The following is a 23,566-nucleotide window of genomic DNA, read 5'->3' as shown; positions in this document are numbered from 1 at the left end:
TTAGCGTTGAAAAACTCCCTTGTTGCTTTAGCAGTATGTTTGGAATCATTGTCTTGCTGTAGAATGAGCTGCCGGCCAATGAGTTTTTAGGCATTTGCTTGAACTTGAGCAGGATAGGATGTGTCTATACAGTTCAGAATTCATTATGCTACTACCATCAGCAGTTGTATCATCAATGAAGATAAGTGAGCCAGTACCTTCAGCAGCCATACGTGCCCAGGCCACCACCATGTTTCACAGATGAGGTGGTATGCTTTGGGTCGTGGGCAGTTCCTTCTCTCCTCCATACTTTGCTCTTGCAATCACTCTGATATAAATTAATCTTCATCTCATCTGTCCACAAGACCATTTTTCCAGAACTATGGTTGCTCTTTTAAGTACTTCTTGGCAAACTGTAACCTGGCCATCCTATTTTTGCAGCTAACCAGTGGTTTGCATCTTGCAGTGTAGCCTCTGTATTTCTGTTCATGAAGTCTTCTGCAGACAGTGGTCATTGACAAATCCACACTCCCGAATAGTGTTTCTGATCTGTCGGACAGGTGTTTGGGGATTTTTCTTTATTATGGAGATAATTATTCTGTCATCAGCTGCGGAGGTCTTCCTTGGCCTGCCAGTCCCTTTGCGATTAGTAAGCTCACCAGTGCTTTATTTCTTAATGATGTTCCAAACAGTTGATTTTGGTAAGCCTAAGGTTTGGCTGATGTCTCTAACAGTTTTATTCTTGTTTCTCAGTCTCATAATGGCTTCTTTGACTTTCATTGGCATAACTTTGGTCGTCATGTTGATAAAGAGGAATAAAAGTTTCCAAAGGTGATTGAAAGACTAGAGGAAAGACTAGGCGCTGAGAGCTCTCTTATACCTGCATTAAGGAGGCATTTAAACACACCTGAGCAATTCCAAACACCTGTGAAGCCATGTGTCTCAAACATTATGGTGCCCTGAAATGAGGGGACTATGTATAAACACAGTTGTAATTTCTACATGGTGAAACCAAAATGTATAAAAATACCCTTGAATAAAATCTGGCAATGTGCACTTTAACCACATGTGATTTTTTTCTATTACAAATCTCAAATTGTGGAGTACAGAGACAAATAAATAAAGGATTGGTTTTTGTCCCAAACATTATGGAGGGCACTGTCAATGCAAGTTCTTTCTTTATCTGCTTTAGTTCCTTAAACAGTAAATGATTTGCATAATTTAATGTGATAGATACATGGAAATATGCTTTGGGAAGTAACTAACAAATGCAAGCTCTGTTGCTCTGAGAACATTTCATAAAAAACTGGAGAAATTATTCATGAAATGAAGTACAATTTCCCATAAATTGAGAACAATATATGATAACTTGTACGTTCAAAATCACTTGAGTTCTGTTTTAAATTTTATTGACTTGTAACCATTTGTACACTTTGCATTGATCGCAATTAACTCTAAGGCAGACTAAGAAACCTATAATTACTGTCCAAATTATTTATGGCAAAATATTTTGCATAGAGCAGCAAGGTCATTTCCTGAAATCTTCTGTTTGCCAACCTCATAGTGACTGCATTTAAGCTAATTTGTACAATGAACTGCAAGCCTTTTTGTTGAAACAAATTGACCAAAACACTGTGCTCCTTTGCTGAGCTTTAAATGTCTTTCTGAGGAAAGCCAAGGCAGAAAAAGCTGGAAGCAATCAGCAGGTTAGGCAGCCTCCATGGAAAGAGAAGCAGAGTTAACATTTCAGATCAAAGACCCTTCAACAGAACCAGATTTAATCAAAGAATCCTTGACTGGAAACATTGACAGGGATAATCTGCTCTTCATTCTTGTGAATGTTGACCAATGATAGTGTTGGTCTTTAAAGTGGCCCTTGAATAGTTTGATCACTTTATTGGGACAAGCACACCATTAAGAATGATTGTGGATCAAAAAGGAGTGTGGATCACATTACACTGCAACTTAAATATCAATATGCTGCAATAGGAGAGAGTTAGGAGTCTGTCAGAAAATAAATTATTAAAACAAATGAAGAGGTGAAATTAATAGCTAAAACTTTGTTTGTAGTAAGAGCATAAGATAAAGGTGGCCAGGTAACCTGCACTACCATGCCTGATCTTGAACCCTACCATTTATCCCGCTTTATTCTTGCCTTCCTTGATTTCAAAAACAAATCCTTGCATTAGACCAGCGGTTCTTAACCTGGGGGTCGTTTGGGGTTTTTCCGGGGGTCATGAAGGGGTCATAAATAACATGTCCATTTGTTGAGCCCATTTTTAGGAACCTAACAAAGGTACATACCACTCACAGTATTTTGTTCGCGTATGTGCGTTCGTATACGCACACGAATTGTGTGTGGCCTGGATCATGTGCAATCGAGGCTCATGCTTGCCAACTGCCATGTGTTAGTGTTCGTGCAGGACCAAACTGTGAGAAGGCCTTACATTTACCCATTTTCACTATAATTTCATAATGGCACTTTAGTTCAGGTCACATAGAACAAATTTGTGTAATTCTCACAAATCACGGTCGTTTTGAGGCCACGAGTGTGTGCTACATTGAAGTTGTGAACCATGTCTGCCAAGAAGCCCACGTATAGTGATGCATTTCTCAAGTTCGGCTTCACAAGCATTGTTTAAAAATCCATGGTCAAGCCACAATGTGTTATCTGTGCCAAGGTTTTGAGCCACAAGAACATGAAGCCCAACAAACTAAAGATCCATTCGGAGTCTTGTCAGCGACCTGGCGGGGAAGGACGTGGACTATTTCAAACGAAAAGAAGCCGGACTCAAGGGTACCCCCATCGATTCAACGGGTCACTGCACTTGTCAAATTTAAGCAGTGCTGGAAGCTTCATACCAGATTGCTTATCGAATCGCACAGACTAAGAAACCTCACACCATCGGTGAAGAGCTTATCAAGCCATGCCTTCTCGAAGCAGCGAAGTTGGTGCTGGGGGAACAGCAGTCAAACAAGTTCAGGCAGATTTCCCTTTCTAATGACACAGTCAAAGTCGAATCTCGGATATGAGTGATGATATTCTGCTGCAAGTAGTGAGCGGTGTGAAGAGCAGTCCAGTGTATTCATTGCAACTGGACGAGTCAACAGATGTTGCCTCATGTTCCCAACTGCTGGTCTACGTTCATTACCTCGACGGAGAAACCATGAAGGAGGAGTACCTGTTCGCGGAGCCATTGGCCACCACCACTCGGGGAGATATGTTCAGAATGCTGGAAGCCTTCCTCATCAAACATGAGCTTGGCTGGGAACGACTTGTCGGGCTGTGTACAGATGGAACACCTTCCATGGTCAGATGCAGATCCGGCTTCAAAGCCTTCGTGAAGGATGTCGCTCAACATGTCTCCTTCATCTACTGCATGATACATCGCCATGCTTTAGCGATGAAGACTCTCCCTCCTGGTCTTCGAGAAGTGCTTTCAGATGTGGTTAAGATTGCGAACCACATTCGAGGGAACGCTACAAACTCAAGAATCTTCAAAGCAATGTGTGAAGAAATGATATTACACACAGAGGAGCACTGGCTTTTGCGTGGTAAAGTTCTCAATCGTGTGATTCAACTTCGAGAGGAAATAGCGCTGTTCTTGGAGAGAGGGTGTACCGAGAAGGAGAATCAGCTTCATGAAAAGATGCAGGATGAACTGTTCATGATGAAGGTTGCTTACTTGGCTGACTTCTTCGCCGAGGTGAATTCCTTGAAACTGTCACTTCAAGGAAACCTCCCAATGTTACACATGGCTCGTGACAAAGTGGCAGCGTTCAGGAGGAAGATTCACCTTCACCAGAGAACAGTCCAGGACGGTGATACAACTACCTTTCCTGAGATGATGACTCTCCTAGATGCTATGCCAGATTCTGAACGCCTCTTCCACAAGGAGATCTCAACCCACCTTCTGGCAATTAGTGAAGCCATCGAACATTACTTCCCCTGACTGCACGACCGTTCTCGTGATGAATGGATCGTCCAACCCTTTTCCGTTGAAGACGTTGCCATCAGCGATACTGATGTGGCTGCGAAGGTTGAATTTTACCGAATTCGTGAAGACACACAGCTCAAGAGTGACTTCATGGAACAAGCGCTCGCCACGCTTTGGCTGAAAGTGAAGGACTGTCCTGTTCTTTCGAAGAGGGCCCTGACCATATTGGTCCAGTCCCCCTCAATCTATCGCTGTGAGGCTGGATTCTCAACCATGGTAGCTCTGAAAACGAAGGCTCGCAATAGGCTTGTGATCGACGCTGACATGAGGTGCTGCCTGTCGAGCATTCGTCCTTGTTTTGATCGCCTGATGGCTCCGAAGCAATTTCAGCCATCCCATTGACTGAGTATTGGCAGACATCTTTTAATAAATCAGGCTGGTTTTTTTTCTTCAATTTTTGTTTCGGGGGTCACGGTACTGACCAAGAATGTCTGATGGGGTCGTGGGGCCAAAAAGGTTAAGAACCACTGCATTAGACACAAATCCCTTAATTCTGTGGATCATTTCTTGGCTAATTACTTTGCTTAAAATTATCTTGCCACAATCCAATTAAAATAGTTGTCAGTTTTCACTTCGAACAGAGCAATATCCTACAGCTAGATGTCACTGCTGAATTCAGTACAAAGGGGTGATGATTAAGTAAATGTCGTCAGTCAAGCATTCTCTTTTCTAAACCATACTCATGATTATATTATTGATTTAAAACCTAACCTAATTTCTAAAATGTTTCTGCACATGGGAAAATAAAGTAATTCTTTGTAGATACTGACCAATCCAGTTCATCGGGAGATTTCACTGACACATGCTTGTAGTAATTATATTCATGCAATGAAACGGTTTTAAAATATTTATTCTGTACGTATCTCCTTAACATATTGTTCTACTGTTGGTGGATTAGTATGCTAAATAATTTGAATAAAAATTAGGAATTTAGAAAAATCTGTATCTAATATGGGAGACTTTATATTTAACTTTGATTAATTTATGTTCATTATGGCCAGCAAATAAGATAAACTATATTTTCAACATTGCATGTAAAAACACTTCTAAGAATTTAAATAAAAATTGATATTCTGTGTTTCAGGATTTTAATGGGGGTGTGGACAGACAGGCTTTCTTTAAAACCTTTTCTGTAGCATAAGGCCCCACCTTTCACAGACACAAGGAAAAATCTACTAGAATGTAGAGTTCTTACCTTCAAATAAGTTTGACAAATACTTAGATGCAAAATATGCTTGATTTTTACATCAGGATTCTGACCTTTTAATTTTTGCTACAACCATGATGACCTTGCAGCGTTTTTGACCAATTTACCATTTTGCAAAGTTTCTGAACAATTTTAAGTCATGAACCTCATTAAACTGAGATTGTTTAAATCTATTTAAATTAATACTGTTGTGGTGAAAATCCTGTGATTCACAACACATTCTGAACATTCATCTGATCTGTAGTTATTCGTGGATGTAGTGTTATAACTGGAAATCTTCCTGTTGTAAAATTAGATGGTCTAATATAAATTTTGGAAAATTATGTCGACCTCTAAATTGACAAATTCTTGCTTGGATTTTGGGTACGACAGCAATGCATATCAAGAAATCATAAGACACTAAAAGAGCCAGGGAGCAAGAACACTGGACAATTAAAAAGTGTTAAGATTTATTATCTAGAGTATTTCTGATGCCAGATAAGTGTAAATAAGCCAAGGATCATGCTGTTATGAAATAGCAGTCAAATGATATAATTAGTTACTAATATTAAAATCAAGTCAGCACTGCTGAAAGTTAAAAGAGCACTCTTTTGTAAAATAAAAGTTTGTAAAACCTTTTTCCTTTTAGAGAGATGGATTTTATATATTATCAGCAAGTGCTGGGTTATTGCCTTTCAATACTATTCATATTCTCTTGCTACTGGAACACAAACATATAGGGTCGAATACCATGTTACTGGTCTGCTCCAAATTAAGCTATAATCAGCTATTTTAATTACTAATTCCCCTAATACATAATTTAAAAAACTGTCAATTTCAGTTATTGGACATTGTTGTCTTAGTACCTAGTTTTTTTTTGGGGGGGGGGGAGGGGAGGGAGTATGTATTTTCTGTGGAATGAAAACTATAATTTCATATGCAGCCACACGTCTCCTGAGATACTGAATGGGCAATGAGGTGTCCAGATGATGGGCAGTTGGTTGCATTGTGTTTCATGGGTTGGACATTGCAGATTTTATGCCTGTGGCTGATGTTTGCCAGAAATGCTTTTACAGTTGTTCTGCCAGGTCTTTGTGAGAGTTTGGAATGTTTATCATGCTTTGGGTGATTACAGGACAGAGAGGAGATGAGGGTGAGGGATCCATCTATGACAGCAGGAGGGAATTACATTTACTAAAGGAAGAGGACATCTCAGAGATCCTAGAATAGAAAGCATCATGTTGGGAGCAGATATTGTGGGGATGGGGGATAAAGTTAATGAAATCAACGAGTACAGGAGGCAGTCCCGATGCAGTTGTCAATGTAGAAGATTGAGGGGGGATCTTATAGAAATTTACAAAATTCTTAAGGGGTTGGACAGGCTAGATGCAGGAAGATTGTTCCCGATGTTGGGGAAGTCCAGAACAAGGGGTCACAGTTTAAGGATAAGGGGGAAATCTTTTAGGACCGAGACGAGGAAAACATTTTTCACACAGAGAGTGGTGAATCTCTGGAATTCTCTGCCACAGAAGGTAGTTGAGGCCAGTTCATTGGCTATATTTAAGAGGGAGTTAGATGTGGCCCTTGTGGCTAAAGGGATCAGGGGGTATGGAGAGAAGGCAGGTACAGGATACTGAGTTGGATGATCAGCCATGATCATGTTGAATGGCGGTGCAGGCTCGAAGGGCCGAATGGCCTACTCCTGCACCTATTTTCTATGTTTCTATGTAGTGGAGAAAATGTTGGGGCAAGGTGCCAGTGTACGTTTGAAACATGGATTATTCAATGTAACTAAGAAAAAGGCAGACATAGCTGGGGCCCATGCGAGTGCATATGGATACACCTTCAACTTGAAGAAAGTGGGGGAGTCAAAAGAGAAATTGTTGAGGGCATGGACACATTTCTGACATCTCGAAATGGAATGCATTGTGTTACCAGTCTTTCTGTCCATGAAAGCAGTCATTGAGCTTGGACATGTCTGTGAAAGAACTGAAGAAAGCAGAACCATCTTTGCTCAGGATGTGCAACATTGTAATTAACATTTACAATATTACACTTCCTGTGAAGGCAACAAGAAAACAACATTTAAAGAACATAACAATGCAGGAATAATAAAGCAGATTCCAGCAGGTTACATGGTCTTTCAGTTATCTTCACATATCTTGCATGCCAAATCCTCTCAAACTAGTATCTCATTAACTATGTATTCAAGTTAAACATCAACAACAGATGAAATGCACAAATCAATTCCAGGAAAACAAACAATACACCACCAAAATCAAGATGGGCCTTGGGTTGGGTGGTCATTAGTGATCTCCGGTACTTCAGGAAGAAACAGTAATGCAGTAATACTGGAAACTAATGTCAAATGGCTTCAATAACCTCTGAATCATGTGACCAATGTGTAATGTAAATCTCATGCATAGAAAAGGTATATCATATGCTGCGATCATTAAACCATCAAACATTGACACAAACACCAGAAACAGAGAAAACATCAATGTTAGATATTATTTGTTTATTTAAGAAAGAAGATTCTTTAAATGCAAAATAGGTAAATTCTTGCAGGACAGATGTCCTCAAAAGATAATTAATATTAAATATTTATAAAGATAATGGTTCAATTGTGCTGATTAAATTCATTGTGGATACATCTATGTTTTTTTTGTGCATGTTTTCTGTATGTTATTTTTGCCTCTCTCGCATTTGGGGACTTAATGTTATAGTTATGTGAAGAACACTAGCATTGAAGTCTACTGCAGACAAATGATATTACAAATAACATGCTGTGCTGGGAACAGTAATACAATTAGGATTGAAACAGAAAATAGATGAACTCACCCTGCCCATAAATATTACATTCAAGGCTTCCCACTTCAATGATGAATTTACATAAATGATGCAAGTCCCTTTCTCATGTGCACAGCTTTCTCTATATTATTATCACAAAATGGTGAAAAACTAAAATAATGCTATTTTTTAAATTATGTGAAGAATTATGCTGGAGTGACATCTACTATGCTCCTTAAAAATACTAGTTCACAGCATGATAGTGGTTGTATGAGGAAACTATTCCAGATTGCCCATTCTGTACTTAAAGGGGAAAATAGATCATAATTAAAGTTGAAATCAATAGTATTTATCAAGAAATGTAGAGTGAAACACTTTGTTTTGCCTGATATCCAATCAGATCAGATAATACCATATTTTAATACAATCAAGTCAAACTCAAGTACAATAGATAGAGCAAACGGAGAAGTTACAGTGCAGAATATAGTTCCCAGCAATGTAGCGTGCTATTTCACAAGATAATGTCCAATGTCTGCAATGGATTAGAGGTGAATCAGACAGTACCATAGCTTTTGCACTTTCTTATATTCGTACGGTTAGATTTCAGTAAAATGAAAACCACAAGGTAGACAAACATGCTGGAGAAACTCAGCGGGTGAGGCAGTATCTATGGAGCGAAGGAATAGGTGAAGTTTCGGGTCGAGCCTTCTTCAGATAATGAAAACCTCAAAGTTTATCCTTCTGAAATTTATACTATTGGCACGAAGCTAGGGGGAAGTGTTAGCTGTGAGGAGGATGCTAGGAGGCTGCAAGGTGACTTGGATAGGCTGGGTGAGCGGGCAAATGCATGGCAGATGCAGTATAATGTGGATAAATGTGAGGTTATCCACTTTGGTGGCAAAAACAGGAAAGTAGACTATTATCTGAATGGTGGCCAATTAGGAAAAGGGGAGATGCAACGAGACCTGGGTGTCATGGTACACCAGTCATTAAAAGTAGGCATGCAGGTGCAGCAGGCAGTGAAGAAAGCAAATGGTATGTTAGCATTCATAGCAAAATGATTTGAGTATAGGAGCAGGGATAGAAGGGTTTCGGCCCGAAACGTCGCCTATTTCCTTCGCTCCATAGATGCTGCTGCACCCGCTGAGTTTCCCCAGCAATTTTGTGTACCTTTGAGGTTCTACTGCAGTTGTACAGGGTCTTGGTGAGACCACACCTGGAGTATTGCATACAGTTTTGGTCTCCTAATCTGAGGAAAGACATTCTTGCCATAGAGGGAGTACAGAGAAGGTTCACCAGACTGATTCCTGGGATGTCAGGACTTTCACATGAAGAAAGACTGGATAGACTTGGCTTGTACTCGCTAGAATTTAGAAGATTGAGGGGGGGAATCTTATAGAAACTTACAAAATTCTTAAGGGGTTGGACAGGCTAGATGCAGGATGTTGGGGAAGTCCAGAACAAGGGGTCACAGTTTAAGGATAAGGGGGAAATCCTTTAGGACCGAGATAAGGAAAACATTTTTCACACAGAGAGTGGTGAATCTCTGGAATTCTCTGCCACAGAAGGTAGTTGAGGCCAGTTCATTGGCTATATTTAAGAGGGAGTTAGATGTGGCCCTTGTGGCTAAAGGGATCAGGGGGTATGGAGAGAAGACAGGTACAGGATACTGAGTTGGATGATCAGCCATGATCATATTGAATGGCGGTGCAGGCTCGAAGGGCCGGATGGCCAACTCCTGCACCTATTTTCTATGTTTCTATGTCACAATACAAAACCATTACAGTACTCAGATCTCCAGAGCAACATATAATATGTTTTTTTGCTTATTAATAAACACCTTTATCCTTCACCATTTGCCACTTTAGCAGATCAATCATATACAGTGTCATCCATAATGTTTGGGACAAAAATCCATCATTTATTTATTTGTCTGTACTTCACAATTTGAGGTTTGTAATAGAAAAAAAATCACATGTGGTTAAAGTGCACATTGTCAGATTTTATTAAAGACCATTTTTATACATTTTCGTTTCACCATGTAGAAATTATAGCAGTGTTTGTACATAGTCCCCCCATTTCAGGGCACCATAATGTTTGGAACACATGGCTTCACAGGCGTTTATAATTGCTCAGATGTGTTTAATTTCCTCCTTAATGCAAGTTTAAGAGAGCTCTCAGCACCTAGTCTTTCCTCCAGTCTTTCCATCACCTTTGGAAACTTTTATTGCTGTTTATCAACATGAGGACCAAAGTTGTGCCAATGAAAGTAAAATAAGCCATTATGAGACTGAGAAACAAGAATAAAACTGTTAGAGACATCAGCCAAACCTTAGGCTTACCAAAATCAACTGTTTTGAACATCATTAAGAAGAAAGAGTGCACTGGTGAGCTTATTAATCGCAAAGGGGCTGGCAGGTCAAGGAAGACCTCCACAGCTGATGACAGAGGAATTCTCTCTATAATAACGAAAAATCCCCAAACACCTGTCCGACAGGTTAGAAGCGATCTTCAGGAGTCAGGTGTGGATTTGTCAATGATCACTGTCCGCAGAAGACTTCATAAACTGAAATACAGAGGCTTCACTGCCAGATGCAAACCACTGGTTAGCTGCAAAAATAGGATGGCCAGGTTACAGCTGGCAGTTCACTCTACAGCAAGACAGTGATCCCAAACATACTGCTGAAGCAACAAAGGAGTTTTTCAAAGCTAAAAAATGGTCAATTCTTCAGTAGCCAAGTCACTTAACCAATTTGCACCCAATTGAGCATACCTTTTGAAGAGAAAACTGAAGAGGGCTAGCCCCCAAAACAAGCATAAGCTAAAGATGGCTGCAATACAGGCCTGGCAGAGCATCACCAGAGAAGACACCCAGCAACTGGTGATGTCCATGAATTGCAGACTTCAAGCATTCATTGCATGCAAAGGATATACAACAAAATACTAAACATGACTACTTTCATTTACATGAGATTGCTGTGTCCCAAACATTATGGTGCCCTGAAATGGGGGGACTATGTATAAACACTGCTGTAATTTCTACATGGTGAAACCAAAATTTATTTTAAAAATGGCCTTTATTAAAATCTGATAATGTGCATTTTAATCACATGTGATTTTTTTTTTTCTATTACAAATTTCAAATTGTGGAGTACAGATGCAAATAAATAAATGATGGGTCTTTGTCCCAAACATTATGAAGGGCACTGTATAAGATATGCTATTCAGCAGAATACTTGAGTTTAAAACTATACAACCATGGATTGAATCAGTCAGAAATATTGCAATAAAATTATTAATATTCTTTTGGCACAAGCAAAATACCTAACAGGAAAATGAAATAATGCTTTCCATCAGAAAGCAACTACTCAAATTATTTACATCTGTAAGTTTGACACGTTCGCATTTAATCATGTTTTTAACGTTATTACTTGGATGTGAGCGAACTAACATAGCTCACTGACATATAAGGCAACATGTTAAATACATATTAAGTCTTAAGCACTGCCAAATGTAATCTCTGGCATTGAAAGTTAACTTTCTGATAATGTGGAATCCCTTTTTAATTGTTTGTGTCTTTCATCCTGCTCTCTCTATTTTGCTTTCAATGCCAAATCAGAATATTTGGAATCTGTGCTGTCCATTAACACATTTTCAATCTGTTTGGTTAAGAGGATGCAAGGGGTCAGATCTTGCTAGCTCGGAGACCTGTCCATAATTGGCTGACACAGTCATCCCAGGCCTATATGGATGTATAGGGAAAAGCTCCAGCATCGTGGTCCTGAAGAAATGGAGGATCTCCAACAGATAAATAGAGAAATAGAGATGATCTGTCCCCAAAGAACCTTGACAGCAGCTTCATCAGCTTTCAATGCAACAGGGGTTTAACAGAATTTAACAAATCTTTAAAAGCAGCAAAATTAGCTTAAAACATTAAATTCTCTGTGATTTCATAATGATCATTTAAACTTATGGTAAATGGAGTTCCTATCCCATGTAAGGCTATGAGGTGGTGGGGAAGGGGGAGAAATCTAATGAACAGTCACCTCCACTCAAACTAGCATCCCGCTGATTGCTACAGACAATTTGTGTTATCTGAAGGTATTTTCCTCTCTCACTAAGTATCTCTGAAGCATGTAATAATAATAATAATGGATGGGATTTATATAGCGCCTTTCTAATACTCAAGGCGCTTTACATCGCATTATTCATTCACTCCTCAGTCACACTCGGTGGTGGTAAGCTACTTCTGTAGCCACAGCTGCCCTGGGGCAGACTGACGGAAGCGTGGCTGCCAATCTGCGCCTACGGCCCCTCCGACCACCACCAGTCACTCACACACATTCACACATGTAGAAACTGGCAAACATTTAACTAATTTAAAAAAAAAGATGCTTTAAGTTTTGCATTTATTTCATATAATTTAACTGATAAATTAGTTGGGAATAGTAACATTGAAGTACAAAAATGAACATACTTATGTTTTTCCCCACTGAATGGCAGTGAGCCCATACAAATGGATGGGACTGTGCTGAATGTGCCAGCCGTGGCTGGTGCAACACTGAGTGGTGAGGAGCATCTCCAGCACCTCAGGAACAATCCCTGGTAAGTCCAGGGAAAGAGTGAGGACACATCTCATATTTCCCCACTGCAGGAGGTATTTTGCCCATTAATTGCAGAAGGAAGCATTTCAATAATTTGCATGTTACTTACCAATCATAGACTGCAAGCAGATTCTACATGAAAATATGTTGAGAATAGAGCTTCTAATGGTTCTTAAATAATAGCATGAAAAGCAATGTTGAGGATGTCAGAATGATTTTTTTGAACCATATACAATGTTTTATTATACAAAACCAGCTTCAATAATTGGAGAAAAGCTACAGAAGATTAATGAAGTTTATTTGTATTAAAGTTACTATTCCTAAGGAGTACTGTAAAACAAAGGAATATAATTACCCTGCCTATTATAAGAAAATTTGTTTTAATTTCTATGCAAAATATTTTTTTTTAACTTTTTTACTTATTGCACATATGATAATAGGGTTCAGTTCCCTATTGGTATTGGAATGCATGCCAAAATACAGTGAAAAGCTATTGAATGCTATCCAATCAAATCAAATCATACCATACATGAGTACAATCAAACCGTAGTCAAGTACATCATCTAGTATAAAGAGAAACATACCAGTGCAGAGTACAGTGTTATGGCACTATAGCATTACAGTTACAAAGTAAAAGTCCAAGAACTGTAATATGGTAGGTTGGAAGATTGGGACTACACCCTAGCTTTGGGAGGACCATTCAGCAGTTTGATAACAGCAGGGAAGAATCCCAAATCTGGCGGTATGTGCTTTCAAGCTTTTGTATGTTTTGATGGCACAGGGAAGAAGAGGGAATGTTGAAGAATGATACAAAAAGCTGGAGTAACTCAGCGGGTCAGGCAGCATCTCTGGAGAAAAGGCACAGGAGACGTTTCAGGTTGAGACCCTTCTTCTTAGCTGCTTTCCCAAAGCAACGATAAGAGTAAATCCTCAAATGTCAGATTCTTTTATTTAAAATATCAAATTAGAAATTTGAAATATAAAAGGCTTGTCCCTCGAGCAGATACGTGAATAAAATTGAAAAAGATTGTTTTCACATGGTACAGTACAAATTTGAGAAGGCAAACAGGCTTTCTCACATTTACCCAAGTGTGGGTACAACAAAGGATCACCGGTTGATTCCTGGGATAACAGGAGTGTCCTCTGAGGAGATTGGGTAAAATGATCTTGATCACTCAAGATTAGAAAAATTAACATTAATCTAAACAAAATATATAAACCTCTTAAGTGCCTCAATATGTTAGATGTTTGAAAGGCTACTTTTCCTAGTGTGTTGAGAACCAATCATCAAAGTCTCAGTATGTGGGACTGAAGAGCCTGTCCTACTTGCGGATTTTTTTCGGCGACTGCCAGCATCATATCAGTGTCGCCAAAAGATTTTGAACATTTCAAAATCCAGCGGCGCCAAAATGTTGCGACACTTGAAAAAACAGCGCCCGTTATACGTCATCACGCTGCATCACCGCCGCATCGCATCACAATTTTTTTGGTGACCTGTTACGTCAGTCGATGATGCTGGCAGTCGCCGAAAAAAAATCGCCAAGTGGGACAGGCCCTTGACCCTGACTGATCTTGGAACAAAATGAAGAGCAATATCTTCACAGGTTTGGGTGCCATTTCATACTCTACCATAGAAGCTGGGCCATCTTCGTCCTTGAGTATATTTAATAATGACATAATTAGGTTTTGCAAAACTATTAAACTGTAGGACAGACAAATCTATGTGGGGTGGTAAATCAACCGTTATCAGACCGAGGAGCAGACTTGAGAGAATGTAATGCCACTAATATTCTTAATTATGTTTTTACTTTTAAATCACGATCCCACTGTAATTATTTATAATCATCTGTAGTCTTGGTACAGGATGAGTTGCCTTTTGCCTTCCACCCCCATAAAAAGCTAAAGGATTTGTGAACCTTGTTGGCAGAGCTGCCTAGATATTGATGACATTGTTGCACTGCCATGACAACAGCACCTGGGGTCAGACTCCACCATTATTTTAGAAGTGCAAATGCCTCGTTTCCAGTGAGTAGAAGCTCCTGCCACCTCACCAATTTTATTTTATTTGCTAATTGTACTTCTAAATATGGCTCGCCAAGTATTTTGCAAAATATATACCAACAAAATACAACTGCCTCACCAATCATACTGTAGTTGACAGTGGTTGGGTAATCATGTGTAGGACATGGAATATAATCCAAAATTCTGCGCAGCAGTTGAAGCAAAATTAATCACTGATTTATCCATTTCATTACGCTTTTGTCGCCTTCCTTACCATGCATAATTAACAACCTTGAGTCTCTATTTCTAAATACACTGCATTTATCAACAATAGCACAAAGCGGGACGCATCATAATGCTCACACAAAAAAACAACAGGTCAAAGTGGACCTGTCTGCTGACTGACAATGGTGACATCCCTGTTCCACCATCCCCAACCCTACACATCACAGAAGGCCAGAACCACATCAGCAACAAATTGCACAAAATTACCATCTCATCCCATCTGCAACGTTCAGTCTTTCAGAGAAACTCCCTTGGTTCCATCCACAGTTCATTGCTCCCCATCTATCAGTTCTGATGAAGGGCCTCTTGGGTGAAATCTTAACTGTTTCTCTTTCCACAGATGCTACCAGACCTGCTTAATGTTCCCAGAATTTTTAATATTCTATTTTTAAACCATATTGAATGAGTTTTTCCTATCCTACACGCATGTGGCGTCTGCATAATTGTCAGGTCCCATCATCTTTCCCTTAAAGAGCTCACGACACTGATCTAGAAGGTTAATGTTCTGGTAATTGTCCCTCAATAGCATTCCACCTCATCTGTGCAAAGACATTCCCTTCGCTCTCTAACACCTTTCCCCCACATACTCTTATACTGAAAACTAACTTGCATCTTTCTTTCCCAGATCTGATTAAGGGGCGGCATATCCAGTATGTTAAATGTTTCTCTTTCCACTGATCTGCTAGGTGTTTACAAACATTTTCTGTTTTTGGTTCAGATTTCCAGCAACTGTAGTTTTATTCTATTTTTCCAACCTAAGCTTGTGTTTCATTATCTGCTTGATGCTGACTCCAGCAATTCTCTAACTGCTACAGTTCTGGTATGTTGGCTGAGTGTGTTTGAGATAAAGACAGGATACATGCAAGCAATTCATGGGTAACGTCTCATGTTTCTTACATCTGCCTGCTGAGACAATTCTCTCTCCCAGTCGCCCAATAATGTGACCTCACTTAGAAAAATGTTGAGGATTGATAGAGAGGAAATGAGAGTACCTTGTCTCTAATGTATATTTACAGGCAATTTTTACATTCGTTTATTGTCACGTGTACTGAGGTACCGTAAAAAGTTTTTGTTGCGTGTTAACCAGTCAGCGGAAAGAAAATACATGATTACAATCAAGCCATCCACAGTGTACAGATACATGATAAAGGTAATAATGTGAATAACGTTTAGTGCAAGATAATGTCCGATCATAGATAGTCCAAGCATTTACAATGAGATAGTAATTTATGACTGCTCTCTAGTTGTTGGAAGGAGGTCTTAATATGCCTGTCGTAAAATCATCTTAAAAGTTATATAGGATATCCAACAAATAATAGCCTTTGGACAGGAACCAAAGAAAACTTTCATTACAAAGTCATAGAGCTACAATAAATCATCTGCATGTTAATTTGGAACAAGCTTTATGTCTGAAGGTTGTAACTTGACTTAGGTTGAAGGTTGCATTATTTTCTCTTACCTAGCAGTTGGCTCTGTTGTGGATGTCATTTATTAGTTCTTGCTAAGGATTTATGAAACTGGATCATCTGAGTGCGGGTAATAGTCAAACAAAAATAAGATTGGGATTATTTGTCAAAAGATTGAAGAGTTGTGAATTGCGATGGTAATGGTTTAGAAGGTAATGGGCCAAAGGATAGGTAAGGTTTAACGGGATATCGGACTACCTTCGATAGAGCTTAAAATTTGGGACTAAGCATTGGTTGGCATGAACGATTTAGGCCGAAAGGCCTGTTTCCTTGCTGTATGACTTCTATGTGCTTCATTTACCCTTTGGTGGGACTTTTAAAGAGAATGGCCTCTGTCACTTCTGCAACAGAAGCAACAAAGATTGGTAAATATTGGGACAATGTAATTTTTATAATACATTTTTCCTCATTAATCATGATTATTTGAAGTGGGATAGAGAGGCGAGGTAAAGGTCTTTGAAACAATTAGGTGCTACTTGAAATAATCAGATCGCCATGCTTTCTTCCTAAATGTTTATCTATGATACGGAATTTAAAGTAACAGTTTCAGTAGGGCTGACTTATATTCAAGTACTAAAACGGATAAAAGATGCTGTCGGTTTACTAGCTGAATAGCTTTACCCCTGTCAAGTAAGTAAAAAGACTGTTGTTTGATATACTCATACCTGCAGAATTGTCTGGAGTGATTCATGTTTGGCCCGGCTTTGATATTCCCTTTGTCAGGATCATATATGGTGGTTGCTCTGGCATAGGCACCTCCAAGAATAAAGACAAATCCATTGAGAGTGACTGCAGGAGCATACTTGTTATCTATTGATGGAACAAAATAAATTAAACACTTAAATTCATGTGGAACTTCATGTTAGTAATTCAGGAACAGCATTTAAAAAAAGAATCCAGCGCGAATAATTCTAAGAATTGCATTCATAATTCATGTTTGGTTTCCCAGTGCACTTAATGCCGATTTCTATTTAAGCCTTTTGAATTTTAGAAACTACATGTTCTACCAAATCAATGACAATGAAATTAATGTGGCAATAAGTCCATTGTAACAAAAATAATTATAAGACCTATTCCAATAAAAAGCTAGTAATAAATGAAAATGAATTATGAACGTCAAGTCACAGTAGTGTCTCATTGGTCTTTGAATTAGTAACCCATATTAAATTGTGGCTGATTCTCTTTGCCATAGGCACTCATAACAAACAGTTTAAGCAGGCCAGCAATTGATTATTGGCTTAAATACCAAACAGGATTCTCATAATCAAAGACCTATTACATACATATTTAAGAATACCTATCACATCAAACAAGTCTCAAGGGCCTCAGCTACAAGGAGAGATGGAGCAGATGAGAATTTTTTTCCTTGGAGTCTATGAGACTGAGGGGGATAGATAAGGTAAATGTGCAGTCTATTTCCTCAGGGTAGAGGAATCCAGAACTAGAGGGCATACATGTAAGGTTTTAGGAGAACGATTTAAAGGACAAATGGGTTGATAGGTAGATAGTTGGACAAAGGCCAGAGATATAAAAGCAGTAGGTGTGAGATGAAAGGATTGAAGAGTTGTGAACTGCGATAGGAAATGTTTAGAGTGTTATGAACCAAAGGATAATAAAGGTTTAATGGGATATGGTACTAGCATTGATAGAGTATCTCAGTTGGCATGGACGATTTAGGCCGAAAGGCCTGTTTCCCTGCTGTATGACTATGTGCTGCATCTGCACTTTGGAGGGACTTTAAAAGAAAATGGCCTCTGTCACTTCTGCAACCAAAGAAACAAAGATTGATAAATATTGAGACAATGTAATTTTTATAATAATTTTTTCCTCATTAATCATGTGCAAACCCAATCAAATAGAGTGAGAGATTTCTTGAAGTTCACCAATTCTGTAATGTGAAGTAGAATGGAAGAGGCATCTTGGGAATGTGCCCGTGAGGATTTTGTGGCCAATTTGAAACATAGGCTGATTGCTAGGGGGGGGTCTTATAGAAACATATAAAATTATAAAAGGACTGGGCAAGCTAGATGTAGGAAAAATGTACCCAATGTTGGGCGAGTCCAGAACCAAGGACCACAGTCTTAGAATAAAGGGGAGGCCATTTAAGACTGAGGTGAGAAAAAACCTTTTCACCCAGAGAGTTGTGAATTTGTGGAATTCCCTGCCACAGAGGGCAGTGGAGGCCAAATCACTGGATGGATTTAAGAGAGAGTTAGATCGAGCTCTAGGGGCTAGTGGAATCAAGGGATATGGGGAGAAGGCAGGCACGGGTTATTGATTGGGAACGATCAGTCATGATCACAATGAATGGCGGTGCTGGCCCAAAGGGCCGAATGGCCTCCTCCTGCACCTATTTTCTATGTTTCTATGTTTCTATGACCTGTATTAGGCGAGACACAAGAACATCAAGAAAATTGATCATCCTGCCTAGTGCTAACATCTTGGCAGTGGTGATACAGCACTCACCAGCCTCTGTTTAAAAAAAAATACTTGTCCCGCACATGCTTAAATTTTGCCCCTCTCTTTAAAGCTATGATCTCTAGTATTTATAGGCTTCTGGTCCTAGATGCTCCCACTCGTGGAAACATCCTCTCCACATCCACTATATCCAGGCCTTTCAATATTTGGTAAGTTTCAATGAGGTCCCCCCTCATTCTTCTAAACTCCAGCGAGTACAGGCCCAGTGCTGCTAAATGCTCATCATATGTTAACCCAGTCACAAACATTCACTCTTTCCACTAATATTGCACTGTGCTGATATAGTCTCTAAAATGTACTTCAGTCCCTAGCCAAGGCTAACTCCAAAACAGCCTCCAAAAAGCATGACCTCCACCACCATGGAGGGACATGGCAACACTAGCAATTGTAGGTTCCCCACCAAGTCAAAATCTGTTCATTATTCCATCATTGCCGGGGTTTGAATCTGGAAAATCTCCAAGCAACAACATTATGAGAATATCATCACCAGGACTGCAGAGATTCGAGTTGGTGCCTCACCACCACCTGCTCAAGGGTGATTTAGGGTTGGGACATATCCTGTAAATGAATAAAAGTAATACTTTGTCATTCAGTCTTAAATTACTTCCTCGATTCTCGGATCCAATCGCTAGATAACCATTTATGTTTTTGAGGTTCAATTTTTGGGATGAACTATCAATCATTGATAGTTGTATTGTCATTCTCTGTGCCAGATTAGGAAGTGTAACGGGGCACCCGTATGAGAAACAATTGAGCTTTGAGTTATGAACCATTGGTCGTCCGCACTTGATCTCCCACTCAAAGCAAAGTTGCAATGGGAGGACACAGAGCAGAGAATGACCTCTTGGGGATAATCATAATACGAGTAATTCATCCCTTAGATTTGTCTCTGTCCCTGCTTAAAGTGTCCTTCTCCAATTCCACACTGAATATCCTTGAGCATCAGCCAAGAACAGGAGCTGATCACAGGGAGAAATCAAAGGGAAATTTACAGCCCTTCTTCAGCTTTACGGTATAAATAAATAAAGCAGGGCTCGAAATTAGCGGTTGCCCAGGTGCCACTGACCACCCAAAGTGTCGCCGGGCAACCTAAACGCCGACTCGTTTTGCCCGGCTTGGCACTGCAGATACTGGTTTATACCGAAGGTAGACACAAAAAACTGGGGTAACTCAGCGGGTCAGGCAGCATCTCTGGAGAAAAGGAACGTGACGTTTTGTGTTGGCGACGACTGTATTGCGTGGGAAAGATGCTAAGTGTGGCGTGACGGAGGGTCGGAGCGAATGATGGGCCCCGCACAGCAGCAGTGGCTCCATCTCCTCCCGCCCTGATAATGGCCGCTGTCTGCCACTCCGCCAACAGCGCTTTCAAAACAAACCCTTGGAGGAGGGAGGTGTCGGTCAGAGGCGGACGTAGGGGTGGGGGGGGACTGAGGATAGAGCGCGGTGATTGGAGGAGGGAGACGTGCCAAAACACTCTCGACAGACCTGCACCGCAGCCAGGATCGATCCCGGCTCTCCGGCGCTGCAATCGCTGCCGAACCGCCACTGGACCATCCCCGTCCCCACCCGAGAGCCCCCCCACGCCCGAAGGTGGCCAGAGATGTCGGGAGTTAGACGGGCGCGGTGCCCCCAGGCCCACAGCCAGTGCAGAGAAGCAGCGCTAAACCCAGCTCAACTCTGCCTGTCTCGCCGGGTTAACTTACAGCCCTGCCTGGATTTACGGGAAATATGTCATCAGTCCAGGCATGACCCAGCGAGACAGGCAGAGTTGAGCTGCATTTAGCGCTGGATTGAGCCTCCGAAGACTCGCGCGTGTGTGAGTGTGCGCGCGCGGCCGCCAAGATATTCTGTCCCCCCTGTCCCCCGGTCCCCTCCATACTTTGATAGCGAATTCCACCTGACAGGTGTTGTCCGAGGAGCACTGACCTTCCTTCCCACCTCCTCTGTCCCTTCCTCTCTCTCTCTCTCTCTCTTGTACGCCCCCCTCCACCCCCCTTATCATGAGACCCCTCCTCTCCATCCCGCACTGATCCCCATTCCTGCCTCTATTCGGTCCTCACTGACATCCTGTGTGCTCCCCTCCTCATCTACCCCCCCCCCCCCCAATCTATTCATCCTGCACTGATCTCCCTATCCACCTCGCATTGATTCCCCTGTCACTCCCCATCAACCCTACACTGGTCCCCCAATTCATCCTGTACTGACCCCCTTCCCATCCATCCTGCACTGCACCCCCCCATCCATCCTGCACAGATCCCCCATTCAACCCCACTGTCATCCCCCGCGCTCTCCCCTCACATTGCCTTCTCAACCCCCCCTCCCGACCCTATTGTGCTGGAAATGTCTTCAGAGCGAATATTGACTATGTTTGATAACAGAATGCAATCAAATATGTTTTAATTCCCAATGTTATTATTTGTTTTAATCCATAAAGATGGATTAATTAAATTGTGAACACGTGAAACATTAAAACCGCAGTGTTCGATTGTCACTGCTACCGTTGACACGTTATTACAGAATTCATTTTAACGCACATCAATGCTCTTAATATGGAGTATCAGTACTGTAGTTATTTAATGAGCAACATTCACAATTATGTGTTGGATTTATCCTGGTTTTACTTCTACAGTCAGTCATATACATCACAAACTTGGTCAGGAGATATTTCAGTTGTAATTTTAACATTAATTCTGAAGTGGGAATGATGGAAAAAGCGTTTATCAACAATTTTTTTTAATTTGTTGCTTACAAACTGGGTATCTTCATTGCTGTTCACAACACATACATCTAATCAGAATGCCCGGTAATGTGGCGTCTTGACACCTTTAAATATATTACCAAAAGAACATTTGCTGCATTTATGTCCTTTGGCCATCTCTTGTTAGTTAGTGTAATGTTTAACCTGTCAGATGGGTATAGTCAGTTTTAACAGCTATTATCATAAAATGCCTTTAGAAAATTTCTTGCAACCTGTATATTTTATTGTGGATAAATTATGTGGGAAGCGAGAGGGTTTCTGTACCAATAGCAATAACGACCCATGCTATGGCCATTCATGATCATTTTTGGTCCTTCACAGAAAACATGCTTGCATCAATCTGTAGTGTGCATGGTTAAACATATATGTTATCATGGTCCAGGATTTATTGACACAAGTTGATCATACGCTGAATAATCCAACCACATTTTTGTTTGGAAGTGGAAAGAAATAATAAAAAGTGCATTAATTGCAAAGTGTAAAAAGAGTTGAGATACTGTATTATAAATTTGCTGCATGTCATTGTGGTATACATCATGTCTTGATTGGTGAATATGTTTAGTTTGTGACTTTATTTGAAGCAGAAATAATATGTGAATGCTTCATTGAGCATAATTCCGACTGGGAACTATGCACTTCGTCCGAGCACATTATCGCACGCGTCATGCAAGCCACCTAAACTGTCATTTGGCAACCTAAAAAGCTGTCAAGGTTGCCCGGCTGAGCCAAGAAATAACATCCCTAATACATTAATACATTAATCATAATGATGGAATATTTAAAAAACAATTAAGTTATTTCATATAATGCCAACTCTGTATTAAGCTGATGCAGCAGTTGATCACTTCCATTTGATTGAAATGCTATTGTTGATTGAACAGGATGATAAGGGATAATAATTAGCCTGCAAACTCTCATTGGTGTTCATGTGAAACATTTACACAGGATGATGGCTCACTACTCTCTCACATTATAAAGTAGTGACTCCCCTGGTCCAGTTGAGTGCATTCTAATATGCACAGGAACTCTGTAGAACACTTCTCTGGGCAAAATATGCAAATGTTTTCCATGCTAGAATTAATCAAGGCATTTTGCAAATGAGAACTGCCAAATGACCAATATCTTCTGATATATAACTAAAAAGTGTTTGGGGTTTCAGTGTATTATTTAAAGTTTGTCTTTGCCACATTCATTTTGAATTATTTTGTGCCACATAATGAAACCAACCCACCCAACCAATCCCTACAAAAACTCCTGCATTGATCAAAATGTATGAAAATTGGCCATGAAATTCTGCAAAGATTCTACTGTTCTCCTGCATATCAATGACAGTAATTAGAAACTGGATGGAATCTAGGGGACATTATCTTCATTGTGTTTTCAACTGCTGTTGACTAGTAATAAACCTAATGTTGCTGATATTATTGATAATCCCATGATATCTATGTAATATTCCAATAACAGGAGTTGATACTGTACCTATCATAGGAGATTCGATGAAAGTCCATGTGTTTGTTTGAAGAACATATGATTGCAGAACACCAGCAGCCCGTCCCGACTCATTCACACCACCAAACACATATATTTTGCCACCGCACACAGTTGCAGCTGCAGAATGCACAGCTTTGGGAAGAGGAGCCACAGTTTCCCACTGATTGGTTATTGTGTCGTACCTGGAAGAACAGAGTTTTCAAGCATCATTAATCACTAGCTACAGTGATTTTGAAAATACCCTTCACTAAATAGTGCAATTACTCGATAAATAACATCATTTTTGTAACATTTAATATTGTGCAATGGGATTTTACTCTCATTTGGTCCTACTTACACTCATTGTTCCTCCATGCAGTCTGTTTTTTTGTTGTGTTTTCATTTTGGTGATTATGAGTTAGGTCAGAGAATACACTCTAAAGCTATCAATATTACACTGGCTGTGTGACTAAAACGAGCTAGTAGTTATCAACTCATCCCTTTAAATTACATAAAAGAAGCCCCGAATATAGCAAGATTGGGACCTGTCT

General features: G+C 40.1%; 1 protein-coding gene across 6 annotated transcripts in view; it reads right to left on the bottom strand.

The window, feature by feature from the left end:
• klhl29 (kelch like family member 29) overlaps positions 1 to 23,566 on the bottom strand; it is a 416,936-nt gene that overhangs the window by 4,468 nt on the left and 388,902 nt on the right. For all 6 annotated transcript variants that reach the window (XM_033021536.1, XM_033021537.1, XM_033021534.1 and 3 more), the window contains 2 exons: positions 23,025 to 23,218; positions 16,975 to 17,119 (listed from right to left, as the gene is read on the bottom strand). In XM_033021536.1, the coding sequence (XP_032877427.1) occupies positions 16,975 to 17,119; positions 23,025 to 23,218 (339 nt within the window). The remainder of the gene's footprint in view (positions 1 to 16,974; positions 17,120 to 23,024; positions 23,219 to 23,566) is intronic.

Source organism: Amblyraja radiata, chromosome 5, assembly GCF_010909765.2.
Source record: "Amblyraja radiata isolate CabotCenter1 chromosome 5, sAmbRad1.1.pri, whole genome shotgun sequence".
Classification (NCBI taxonomy): domain Eukaryota; kingdom Metazoa; phylum Chordata; class Chondrichthyes; order Rajiformes; family Rajidae; genus Amblyraja; species Amblyraja radiata.
The sequence above is the reverse complement of the archived record's forward strand: the minus strand, read 5'-3'. Positions and strand labels throughout refer to the sequence as shown.